General features: G+C 41.7%; 1 protein-coding gene across 2 annotated transcripts in view; it reads right to left on the reverse strand.

The window, feature by feature from the left end:
* Positions 1–13,893, reverse strand: part of rtkna (rhotekin a) — a 56,942-nt gene that overhangs the window by 31,473 nt on the left and 11,576 nt on the right. Inside the window, exon 1 of one of the 2 annotated variants that reach the window (XM_053325071.1) lies at positions 8,743–9,143. The exons of the other annotated variant lie outside the window; for it this stretch is intronic. Coding sequence (XP_053181046.1) covers positions 8,743–8,838 — 96 coding nt within the window. The 5' untranslated portion in view covers positions 8,839–9,143. Of the gene's footprint in view, positions 1–8,742; positions 9,144–13,893 lie in introns of those variants that run through there. 2 annotated transcript variants of the gene reach the window in all.

Consider the following 13,893-nt stretch of genomic DNA (forward strand, 5'->3'; position numbering starts at 1 on the left):
AGGGACTGTCACCAACCAGACATGACATCAGCATCACAGCATGATTGACTGAAGCATATAAAATATGACAGGGGACTTTCCTTGAATTACAGTAGGAGTGTAGTTTACATACTCAGTAGACCACGTCCCTCAACTGGCCTGAAAGTATAGCTACAAAAACTGTGTGTAGGAAACTTTATCTTTTGCAGTCACATACGTTCACAACAACAGTATCAACAGCTGCAGCATGACAAACCTAATAAACAACATCATGAGACACTTCTGTCACCCGTGACACACAGCTATTGCAACCTATACCACAGTATTATGCGAGTCAAATCAACAGTGATCATATGCAAAGCTATATATAAATATATACATACACTGACTGTCAGTCTGGATGGATCTCAGTGACAGCTGTGGTCACCAACTGTGAGGACATGAGCTGTGTCTGAGTGTTCCTAAAATAGTGTCTCAATAAACGTACACGTGTAGTTACATAACAGCCAAACGACATACTGTGTCCAGTGACATACTGACCAAAGACACTCTGTTTCAGAGGGCCTTGGCATAGCAGGGGTTAAAGGGGGTCTTCAGGCCAGTTAGTCAGAGCCTATCATATCGAGCTGTGCTTCTCCTCAGCACCAATCGAAATCCCTGTCTAGGTTTTTTAGTCCATCCCTACAGAAATAAGATGGATTAACCTTTTCATCTCCTAGAAAAGACACGATTAGAAATACATAATAATATATGGACACCTGTCATCTCTGAGAAGGTGCAATCAACCTGAGGAGGCTTTACAAGTTTTTTTTTAAATAGTTCCCTGATGGAGGGGGCATAGGATGATAGAGAGGGTAACAAGGTGTGTGTGTTTATGAGGGCAAGGAGAAAGAGGAAAGAACAAAATATGGTAGTATAGAGCCTGACCAGTGTGTTAGTCAGCTGATATTATCAGCCAAAATTGTCTCTTCACAGATATGTATGGCATGTATGTATGGTATTGGCGTATATCTTGTCCAATATGCACCTACACACACACACACACACACCCACACACACACACACACACGCACACACACACACACACACACACACACATATATTAAGTGTGTGTTACCACATTTGAGTAATCATTGCAAAAAAAAAAAGGATTATTGGTTGATATTGGTATCAGCATCAGCCCCAAAAATTGGTCGCGCCCTAGTGCCACTACAACACATTAGAACATTCAGTGTGGATAAATAGGACCTAGCACATTTGGTTCCCATACAGACACACGCAAAGCTTAATGTGACCCTGAGCTTTTGACCCCCCAGTCCCAAGCATGACATCATACAGCTGGAGAATTTGTTCCACTGATCTCATCATGGTGAAACAGTGTCTGAGGAGGGGGGATTGTTTAGGGGTGGAACAGCTCAGTCATGCCTCTCAACATCTCACACCACAACAAGAGGCCCCTTTCAGCAGACTTGGCCTTCAGATCTACCTCAGCCTTAAGGCTCAGCTTCTGCTGACCTGCCTACAAACACTGGAATTCCCCCTTGACAGTTGGCCTTTGGGATTTCGGCTTTTCTTAACAGCACAGTCATCTATCTTCTAAGGCTATTCACCAACAGAAGTCTTTAAATTTTAAAATTAAAAAGTCTTGCCTCACATTATCAGCATTATCAGGTATCAGCTGATAATGTGAGGCCATCTGTTCAGCTTGATCGGTTTAGTGTGATTAAAATGTTGTCAACTAGGGCTGGGCAATATATCAATATATTATATCGATATCGTGATATGAGGCTATACATCATCTTAGAATTTGGATATCATAATATTGTGAAGGGTCTTTTCCTGGTTTTAAATACTGCATTACAGTAAAATTATGTAATTTTCTGAACTTATCAGACTGTTTTAGCTGTTATATTATTTGCCTTTACCCATGTTGTCATTATATCCAAATTACTGATGATTATTTTATTGTGTAAATATCTTTTGAAAGCACTGATAGTCGTCCCTACAATATTGTTGCAATATCAATATTGAGGTATTTGGTCAAATATATTGTGATATTTTATTGTCCAGCCCTATTGTCAACATAAAAACAATCAATACTGTAATGTTACTGTGTCTCTCAGAGACACATGGAGACAGAGGCAATTACAGTGTCATTACATCATGTCTTAAAGAGAGGTGAGAGATCCTCATCATTAATGAAAGCAGAACGGACTCAGATGGTCAGACGGCAGCCCTCCAAATGCTGTTGTTCCACCTGCTAGACTAACACACCCACCAGTGACACACACACACACACACACACACACACACACAGCAAGTCCGCAACCAAATATCCCAGTGTGTAGTGATTTAGTAAGACACTTTAGCGTGCTACTGGCACACACATTGTAAACACTGACCAAAAAGACAACACAATCCTCAAGGTCACTGCAATGCTGGTGATGCTATCCACTTCATGGGAATGTACACAGGGAAATGCTTAAATGGCTCTAATTGTTTGTTTGGACAGCTCTTGCCTCCTACTTATCTTCAGCCTCTCCGACTTCCACCTACTCTCTGTTCCAGTGCACACTTTTTGCATAGTGCTGGTAGAGATAATGGAGAGATGTAAAAAATCAGAGAGTGATATAAACATACAGAAATAGATAGAATCTATTCATGCACACATTAATCTCCCGCACATGCTAAACCTCAGCAAAGACACACAAATCAATAAAGACACTGTATGAACCATAAACTTGCACACAACCATATATACTGTGCAGACATTATCTCACAAGCTGAAGCACACACAAATAGATCAAAAAGACACAAGCATAAATTGCATCCATATGGACAAACACAAATGCAAAATCTACAGGCTCAATTAAACAAATTACCAAATGTAAAACACAATGTGTGTTCGCACACAATTTCAAAGACAGCCATCTGATTAAACAGCCTGTACTACCAGCTGTATCTCCAGAACATGTTCAGATGTTTTTTAATTACATGTTTTACAAAGGAAAACAACATTTTTAATAGCTCAACTTGAAAACAGTGGCTTGTGAGCTTGTTGACACCACTACTCAAACATAGCTTTAATCCAATCCATGCTGATTTGAATTAGGCCTGCATTTTCAGTTCAAATGGCTTAACTGGTTGCAATTTTCCTTGCAGTTGCAAAAAAAAAAAATCTGCATAAACTGCTGAGTGTCAAAGTGTCTTTGTGCCTGCTCAGGTGAACGCAGAAACAGTGGAGAAGATTAACAAAAGGTGACGCTGAAGGTTGAGATAAAAGAGTGTGGAAATAAGGGCCGAAAGCTGAGATACAGGCACAGAGAGAGAAGAGCAGCAGAAGGAATTTATCAAATAGTTTCAGGCAGAGATAACGTGGAGGAGAAGGAAGCCAATGACAAAAAGAATCAAACTGGGAAGGTGCAGGGAGTCAGGTTGGTGTTCCAATAACAGCACCTCATGGTTTGGCTTGGTATTTTATTTCCTTCGCACTCTCCTGGCTCACACTTGCTGTTTTTTTAAAAGGAAACTGGCTCAGACTGCCGAACCTAACTGGTTTCTGCTTGCACAGAATGCCTATTCAGAACTGCACTGCCTTCTCCTAATCGCTGCATGGGCAATGGCTGGGGTGTGGACAGAGGTGTAAGGGGGTCACAGCACAGTGGTTAAATCTAGTTGGTTGGGGGAGCGTCGGGGTGCAGAGGTGAGGTGGGAAGCCAGATGGTTTGGAGTCAGTAGACCTGAGGTTAGTAGGGAGGGAGGAAGGCTTAGAAGAGATGGCTGAGGGTTAGGAACTAGATTTGTGGTTCCAAGACGGAGAGGAGGGCCTTGGTAGGGAGCGATGGGTGTGTGTGATGTGATACAAAGCTCCCTTTCTCCTCTACCTCACATACACACCGTGCCTGCTTTTGGCATAGAGCGCTGGAAGAACTGGAACCTACTGTAGCTATCCATGCTACGGATGCCAAAGATACACTTGCAGACACAGAAAGCACACACACACAGCAAACAGACTAACATGTACATAAATCTTAAGCAAGCAAACCTAACTATTTCCATTCATTTTGCCAGCATAGTGAAACTGTCAAAGCTGTTGCACTCATGTAGGAAATTCTTTCATGCACAAAAAAACAAATGTAACAAGACTTAAAACCTACATTTACAAGGAAATGAAGAGTGACAAACGTATTGTCCCTAATTAAACCAAAGTACTAATCTGCTTGATTATATAGATTACAGTATTGGCTTGTTGGTCTTTGCAAATATTTACACACACACACACACACACACACACACACACACACACACTAGCACACACTGGCACACAGGCGCACATACAGACAGGCTCAGCAGGGAGCTATGTACGATGAAGTGGTCCGTTGTGAAGGAATGTGTTTTGGCTCAGATGTGACTGTGTATTCTGTATCACACTGTTAGCTTTAGCACACCTTCCACTGAAGCAGGCAGGTCTGGTGTAACTTAGGCTACCTAAACAACCTCACAGCTGAACTAACACACTTTATACTTGCACACAAACACACACACACCCACACACACACACACATACATTCTCTTCAACTGCTGACTTTGTATTTTGCAGGAGTACGTTGAAGCTGACCTGAATACTGATAAGATTAATTTATTACAAGAATGGAAAAAGGCAATAAAATGAAAAATTGACATTTTAACCACGACAACGATACAAGAAGGGAATATTCACAAGAATAGGAAAAAATTCAATGAAATGCATCTAAAAGTCCAGGCAAGGTAATATAGGGGACTGCAGCTAAACCTTGCGTGCACTGTTTTGCTGTTCAAGCATAAATAAGATTAACATTTGCTCTTACAACAAATTCAACTTCAGGGTAGAGATTCATCAGTCTAGCCAGAGTGCACACGAAGATACTGGTTTACTGCCCCACTGCAGACAGGGATTAACTGCTGTCAATTTGGCCTTTGGCCCTCCTGGACCTTCCTACATTTAGAAAGCCTGAGCTCTAAATGGACTAGAGCTGAGAAATATCAGTAAGCAGGGCTTATCCTGCAAAACATCCATATTTAATCATTATTTGATGACTTCAAATGCATGCATATGACAACAAATGGCCAATTTATCAGGTGACAAAACTTAATTAGAAGAGATATTTCTGTGCAAATACTACAGTGCAGTTTCAAATGAAAACAGACGATGCATTGATTGGGGTTTAGAGATGTTACCTACTCAGTCAAGTGGTCAAGGCAGCATGATCAGTGATCTGAGATCAGAAGAAGACTGGCTACATGAATATCAGCCAACAGACATTTGAGGCCTGAACTATCCAAGGCATGGCTACAGCTAAGTTTAGGGTTTGGGAGCGTGTGAGGGGTCAAAATGAGTCCTGAGTGAGGCAGCAAGAAACTCCTACCTGACCCCCATGGAAGCTCATAGTCTAGCAGGGTCAGAGGCTCAGCTACCATAACTATAACATGTTTGGATCAAGTTTCCAGTCTCCTGTTGCTTAAGGACTTCAACAGAACTTGTCAATAAATATTAAAGTTAATGTTGCTGTTTATCACCCTGATTATTAGTTTAATGTCATTTTAAAAAGGGCCTGAACACTTAAAATGCTTTAGTTTGGTAGCAATAGATAAGTGGAAAACAGCTAATAGGTTAAATCTTCAGTAAATTATTTTGAGACTTTCTGATCATACTTGCTCCATAACATATTTTTAGTTGTCTATACTATACTGTTTTACACAGGTTCACATAGTGATGGGTCAGTTCTGTGTCCTAATACCTCAATAAATACAACAACTGCAGCAGAGCCCAAATCAGGAACCACTGATTTCTTCAATCTTTCATCAGATAATATAATTTCTATGAGGTGGAGCTGGAGCAGCTAAATGACCCAGGTTGCACCCCTTCTGAAAAGTGCAGGGCTACTGTGACCCAGAGAGGTCAACACACTCACACATAGAGAAAGTATTGTACTTTCATAAACAATGGCTTACTTGGAAAATGAAATGCTTGAGATGAATCTCGCTTTTATAACAAGATCAAAAATACATGACATCAGAAATCTGATGTCCTCATTTAACTCTGGCAATGCCAAGATATGTATTCAAGGCCAGTCAACAGGCTAAAATTAGACCAGGGAGAAAGTGTCCATCTACGGCCCTCAAGCTGTTAATGGGGATAAGGGGACAGGATAGGGGGACAGAGTTTGTGAGGGACTAGAGGAGAGGAGAAGAGAGGAAAAACAAGGGGACACAAATAAGAAAAAAAAAACAACTGTGTATCCGGATTTGTGGTGACAGGAAATGGTGTGTATATATGGCAGTGAGTTCAGTGACATCATGTTGTCACTCCCGGTGGGAAACAGTAATTACACAAGACCAATTTCCTGTTTCCCATCGGCCATCTCTCCTTTGAGAGGGAATCCTGTACGATGTGGGTGAAAGGCTTTACACTTTGCATGTGTCTGAAGTAGAAGCACTGCAGTGACTGTCCTCTGGGCCTCATAAGAGAGGAGGGGAAGTAGAAAGATAACAGTGCACCGGAGCCAAAAATGCAGTCATTCCTATTCTAACAGACTTGTTAAAACCTGAAGAGCAGAGAGCAGAAAAGTTACATCCTACTGAGCTTGAAAAATAGCACAATGGCTGCCCTCACTCCTCCTGACACAGCAAGTATACATGCCAGAGAAATGTTGTAACCTCAGTGCTTAAAACATATATGATTTTCTTAGTTTTTAATTTTGTTTTTAAATGACCTGCATTCATATCTTCTGAGATTACGTGCACATGAAAAAGTAACCAACAAGGTGCAGTTTAGTAGATGTTATAAAGGTATGTGTGCATGGGGTGGGAGTGGCTTTCAGATATATGTTGCCACAGGGAAAGACAAAAGGAGGGGGAAAGGGTTTTAATAACTGCAATTTGTGATGAACCAACAGGACGTTTATGAAAAACCCTGGAGCAAAAAAAAACCCATCCCCAGCAAACTGAAATTACAGTTGGACTGTGGGCCGTGCAGCTAAGCCACATACAAAGAATCCCTGTCTCATAAACCCACCCAGGCAGAGGAGACATGGGGGGAGGGAGCAAGAATGAGCATGTGAGCAAACAAGTGAGCAAGTGAGTGAGTGTTAAACAGAAAAAATACTTGAGTTGAAGATGAGCACAACTTTGTATCTAACAAAAATCTAAATCTATTGCAGGATAATGCTACTTTGCGACCGACCCTGACCTCTCAACTCTCAGAGGACGAGAACTGACAAGAGCATTTTCCCACAGGGCTAAAGAAGGGATCACCATCTTTTTATCACACATTCCTGTCCATGCAATTGCATTAACAGAAACACAAATGGGAATGAGACAACAAAATGCTTAAATTTGCAAAGTTTTCAGACAAAAATGTCATCTACATTCCAACATAATGCCCTAGATTCAATATACAGACATCACCACTTTCATGTGTGAGCAAAACAAGTTAATCCATCAAAGGAGGCCCTGTGTCAGGAACTAATAAGTTGATTAGTGCACAATCAAATTGTTGGTAAGAAATACCTCGTGATTGCTTGTTTGTCACATTGCATTTCAAACTACAGGCGGCATTAAAGCTTCAGGAAAGTCACTTTTACACTTTCCTCCAACGCAAGTGGCTCTGGAGTTTGATGAAAGTTTCTAAAAGAGATCCTAACATCTCAGAAAAAGGGTAGACTAGCCTAAACACAAACTTAAGTTGGTAGATATGTGCGTGTCATTTTATAGTCATGAATCCCCCCTTATGTGATAAAAGCCGAAGACACCACTTGGCATGCTCTGATGTACTTGGCACTGGTAAGATATACCTCATGCATGAAAACGGTGCCAAACTGTTAGCAGGGGTGACACATCTCTGCACAACCCCTGTGTCACACAGCTGAAGGCCTACTGGACTAAATTTCAGTCACCAATGAGCAAGTTTTTTACACCTCTGAATAACTGCAGCACAGACAGGCATTATCTTTTCAGATTGTGGAGCCAGAAAATAAAGTATATTATAATTCCCCATGGAGAAATATGTAACATCTCCAATGGCCCTGTGTCTCCTCTTCATTTGGCTCTGTAAGATTGAGATATGCTTCAGTTATTTCCTCTGTATCTGTTAGAGGAACAGATATTGTGCATATTTGGCACATTGCATTAATGCTAAGTGCTGTCATGTTTCTCTGTGTCGCTCAGAACACAATACTAGCCTGCACACACATGTGCACATGCACACTCCCACTGGGACTTATGAGGCCCATATGTGCAGCTGTGGACTGTGTGTGAACCCCAGAAGGGGAGAGACGGGGAGAGATGGATGGCATGCAGTGTTGTTTTCTGTTTGCTGTCAGTGAGAGCTTTGCCATCTGTACAGGGAGAGACCACACCAGTGTCAGCTCGACTTGTTTGTCACATAGAAAAGAGTCTTCAACACAAGCCCTCTGTAAACTTCACAGCACACCAAGGCACAGCTGCAGACTGATCTAGCTAACACAGTGATGCACTGTACTCTAGGAGGACAAGCATTACTGTAAATAGATTAGACAATTCAGTTATTAGACTGCTTATACTTAGGCTGGGCAATCTATCAATCAAGAGAAAGAAGGTAAAAGTTGGAGACACGCATACTTATTTCCTGGGTGACACTTCATTGACACACTCCACAGCTTTAAGACTGTTCAAAACTGGTGAGAGCAGCTCAAATATAGGCAAGAAAACGTGCAGAAGAGATGGTGAAAAGGAAGAAACGTTTACCTGCAAACTGAGAGCAATCTGACGAATGTACATCATATTGAGGTCCTCCAATATCCATAGTTTGTCCTCCATGATTGCGAATTTATCAACTGGCATCCTTTAATAAGATATATCCAGAAATGATTTCCTCTTAAAGTTAATTATCGGGATTAAACCGCTACCCCGCAGGTACCCGAGAGAGAAAGTTCATTATGACAGTGTTCCTTATAGTCGAGTCTTGTAGTAGGCTACAGTCAGTGCGCAAAACAATCCATAAAAGTTCCGCTCCTTGTCCAAAAGAATACTAGTCGCTCCGGGAAGGCAGACAGAGGTGGAGTGGATGACAGCATGGGCTCTGCTGTAGTAACCCTGTCCATAAAAATCCCCCCAACTCGTTCACGGCGCGTATTCTTCCTCTCTACTTTTCTTCGGGCAACAAAGATCCTCTCAAACACCCACAGTCAACACCCAGCGGCAGCGGGGGAAGAATGGACCCTTTTAAACGCAGTTCTTCTCTTTGTGTCCATGTGTCCCGATTGTGAATGCCGTCTGTCCTCTGTGTGACAAGAGACCCCTCCACAAAAGGGCATCGCCTCTGCGGGAGTGATCGGCACAACTAGTCCACTGTGTGCGCCCTGACGCGCCCCAACTCGGCGCTAAATTAACCCCTACAACGCGCCTCTGGTGATGGTAATGAACTTAAAAAAGAAGAAACGGGGTAAGGGGAAGAGAGATTACTGTAGCAGCCCCCACGCCCTTTTAAACAAACAAATAGCAAATACCGCGCCACCACACATGCATAACAGGGTGGGGAGCTTTGTTCTTTTTAATAAATGGAGAAATTACAACCGTGTCAACTGGCGCTGAGGGGAGGCAAGAATGAAACACAACACACAGAGATGCAATCTCACTCAGTGGGGAACAAATATGCTCATTTTGAGCAGTGAAGTTGAGTCACAATCATCGTTTCAACTCTAAAATAAATGAGCACAGCTGCTGTGACTTGATTTCATTTGTTAAAACCGTTAATTTGTTTCTCCAGTCCCCCTGTGCGGGGATTAAAAGTTGTAATTCAAATGAATCAAATAGTGATATTATGGCACCCAATATATATGTTTTTTATTTAAAATCTTTTTTTAAATAAATGTTTTATAACAGAATTGAAAAATCCAGATGTGTGTGCTGCTGTTAAAAGCTGATTATTTGAAAGCACCGAAATTTGGAGAATGTAATGGAAAGATACACTTTAGTAGGTCACAGGGTCACAAGCGTTTGGCAAAAATCAAATACATATTTTATAGCACAGAACACCAGTGTCACAGACCATTTCAATCTTTTATCGCGCCTCTTTAAATATTAATTTCAGTCTCTTGGCAATTCTTACCACATCCAACAAAAACACCGGCTCCCCAAAAGACACTTGAATTTCGCACTAAGTGTAAAAATGAGAAGTAACAAAAATGTCAGGAAGCTGTTGAAGAAATACTCTCACACCACTTTCTACGTAAGGCCAAGGAAAGGCCAGTCAACTCTCCCATCAGTCCCGGTTTTTCCTCTGTCCTCAAAAACAAGAACATCCCAAAGTTGACGCCATGTGACTTTCAGCTGTAAACTCCTCTCCTCTGAAGTTTCAGCTTCAGTCCTCTGGGAACACTGGTTTATGGCTCATCTTCCTTTGCTCTCCAGAACATGCTCGAGAAGTAGGAGTGCAGAGACCCAAGCGTTCATCCTGTTCACTTCTCCAGTGCGCTAGATCCTGAACCTGATACAGATGTTGTGTGTGTGTGGGAGAGAGGGTGCATGTGTGTGTATCCTTCCTTGTGGCGAGGGTGAGACCAAGCATGCGCAAACCACAGAACCGACCCCTCAACAGGAAACCGGCGTCACATTGCGCACAACGTATACATTTTTCTCCTATTCACAAACACACCGGAATGGACCAGGGCCTTTCATAAGATCACTGACTGATGTCAAGAGCTCCACATGAGCAAAGGGGTCCCTCCTATGAGGAAAGGAAAGTTTTAAATAATACCTTCACTTTGACATGACTTTTGTAACCACCCCTCTCCCCACACGTGTCCGTATGGCACTTCATCACACTGAAGCACGTCCTCTATACTCCTCTACAAAGGGAAAAGCTAGTGAAAACAAAGGAGATGTAAAAGCCCTTTCACCTCACGGGAGAGGACTCGGAGGGGGGTGCTAGTAGCAAACCGGGTCATTTCCCCGAGTAAAGCCTCCACCCTGAGAGTTTAAATCACCCGGCTAATCTTTCGCAGACACCAACATACACGCAGTAAGAAAGTGATTTATTGTTCCTGAGGTGGAAAGAGAAATAGCTGAGGTTAATGCACAGAGGGAGGGTTACGAGTCCTCACAAAAACATTGGGACTCCTGTATGAGAGAGAGAGAGAGAGAGAGAGAGAGAGAGAGAGAGAGAGAGAGAGAGAGAGAGAGAGAGAGAGAGAGAGAGAGAGTGAGTGAGTGAGTGAGTGTGTGTGTGTGTATTAAGATTTCCTGTGTGCAGATTCATATCCAGTCAATCTCCCCTGAAAAGGCAATCTGGCATGCTACTGAACTGGAAAATATTCACTTAACAAGACCTCAAACACCCTGCACACTTTACTGAATTGGATTTAAACAGGTTTAACTTCCTAATGAAGTAATACAGAGTTGTCTGTTATTCTTTTCCAGGGGCATGACACAACACTTGTTTGTAGGTGGATGTGTATGTGTCTTAAAGAATGAACAAGGAGCGTCACTTAATCCATTTATTTTGTCTTGAATCTCTTTATTACATGAGCACCAGGTCCTTAAGTACAACATGCCGCAGGTAAATCTCCCTGCAATAAAACACATAGACTGACACCTTATGACAAAGCCTAAAGGCTGAAGAAAAACAGACAACAAACAGTTATTATCTCAATGACAGGGCACATTGGGAGGCAGGTAGGCAGGCGACTAGCTCAAACAGAGAGATTGCGGCTTGTTGGCCAGGAGCCACTGAGAATGAGGTAAACTCAGGTATTCAGAGACAGTAGATTAGTGGTTAGTGGAGTGGCCAAACAGCTTTAGACCTGACAAGGATTTTGTGTTGTGAAATAGTGATTACCTATTGATTGGGTAGTCAATTATCAGCTGGTGACTAAAAGGCTTTGTCTGATAGGAGCAGGGCCAGATGTACAAACCAATACATTACACAATCAGTTAATCCAACAATAACTCTGAGGTTTAATCGAGAGAAGGGAGGACTTGGCAAACAGAGCACTGACAGAATCACTTGTTCCATGAAAAGATTACAAAATGAGGATAAAAAAAATCCCTCCTTCTGACCTTTGCGTAATAGGTTCTGTAGGGGTTGAACCTCTTTCAAGACAATAGCCGGTGCAATTTCTTGTTTCTGAACGGATGTGTGGAGGAATATGGAAGACTTCCTGTCCGTGCACCTTATCAGCTGGAGGAAACATGCTGGACTTGGAGTTGAGGTTTACTCTGTCAGCTGGTGATGGTGTGTCAAAGAGGCAGACAGACAGGTGTTTGTGTGGAGTAAAGTGTATTTATCTAAAGTCTGATTTATATTTTCCTTCTTTAAACATCAGCTTTTGGTCAATATTTAGCTGTTGGACTGCTGCAATGTTTTGGGCAATTAAGTGAGCACGGAAGGAAGGGCTGTCAAGACAAGGCAGAATTTGTTGTATAAAGTCAATGGCAAAGTAAAGTGAAAGAGTAAACAAAAAATAAAGATTCTCACTGCAGTTTCATCATCTTCTATTGCCTGCAATGACTAATCTGTAGACAGAATAGATATGTCTGATGAGGTAAGACAAACAAACATTCAGTTAGATAAGTTGTCATCAGGTTGTTGACAACTGGACAACTTATCCAGATATTCTAAACTGCTTTATTTGGAAATAAAACCAAAAGTGAGTGCATCTGAAACGTCAGACATTTCATTTCACTGCACAACTGCGACAAAGGTCAAAACTGAACCTGGAAGTCGGTCTGTAAACTGTGATGGAGATTTAAAATGGAGAGTTTTGTTAATAATTTCCGTGTTTACCTTCAATATGCTCTTCCAAATAAGTTTGTCTGCCCTGGGGGTTTGTTTAAAACCTGTACAGTCAAGTTTCCTGCTCCATCAGACTTACCCAGATTACAGCAATTAGCTTTGTGGAATGAATGTTATTGTTGCCTGTAGGAATAAGAAAATAAATTGGAATATATTTAAAGTATCCGTTGTTATCTCCAGACTCCTTATGCTGCAAAATAAAGAGTACGTACATTGTTCAGACAGGCAGTCTACCAAAGAAAAAACAAGAAACCTAAGAAGATCCATCTGATACTCTAGAGTGTTAAGAAAGCAAACAGACTGATGTTTATCACAAAAATGTCATTTTCAACCTCTAATCACCACCATCTTATTGCCTCAGATAACAACGCCATCTTTTATCTTCAGAGTCTATGCTAAAGGTTAAAAACTGTTTTCAGCCTAACACACAGTGTGGCAGCAGAACAGGGCAGGGAGACATAAGAGCAGGCCCCAGGCCAGCCGGGCCCCAAACCACAACAAAGGACCTTGACTGTCATCGAGACCCAATCTGAAAACTGAACCCCACCAGCACCATGACTCCCTTACACACTGTATCTACACAAACAATAAACCTACACTTACATACACACCCAGGCATAAACTTCTATAAACAAACACACTATGAACCATGTGCACATATCACATACACACACAGACACGTACATACAGAAAATGATACCATGGTAAAACTTTCAAAGGATTAAACAAATGCAGCTGACGGTTCATCTGTCTGATTATGGCCTACCAAGCAAGCGTCCGCCCTGTTGTTTCACACAGACGGCAAAGAAATAAAATAGGAGTTTTTCATTCAGAGCTTTCTTTCAGTGCATTTATACACTTTTAGACAGTTGCTTGGGCAAGGACAGAGAAAAAGAGAGACATCTGCATAACACAGACAGGGCAACTGAAAGATAAATTGAAACCTTTGGTGATTGTACAAAGTCACAGGGAGAGAAAAATGTTCTAATCAGTGTAAAAATGGGCACACAGAAACTAGCGACAGTTTCAGTCTACTCATAAAAAAATCAGACTTAATAGATTTGGAATATTACAGAACTTCAATTACATGACTGGGTCACATC

Source organism: Scomber japonicus, chromosome 9, assembly GCF_027409825.1.
Source record: "Scomber japonicus isolate fScoJap1 chromosome 9, fScoJap1.pri, whole genome shotgun sequence".
In the NCBI taxonomy this organism is placed as follows: Eukaryota; Metazoa; Chordata; class Actinopteri; order Scombriformes; family Scombridae; genus Scomber; species Scomber japonicus.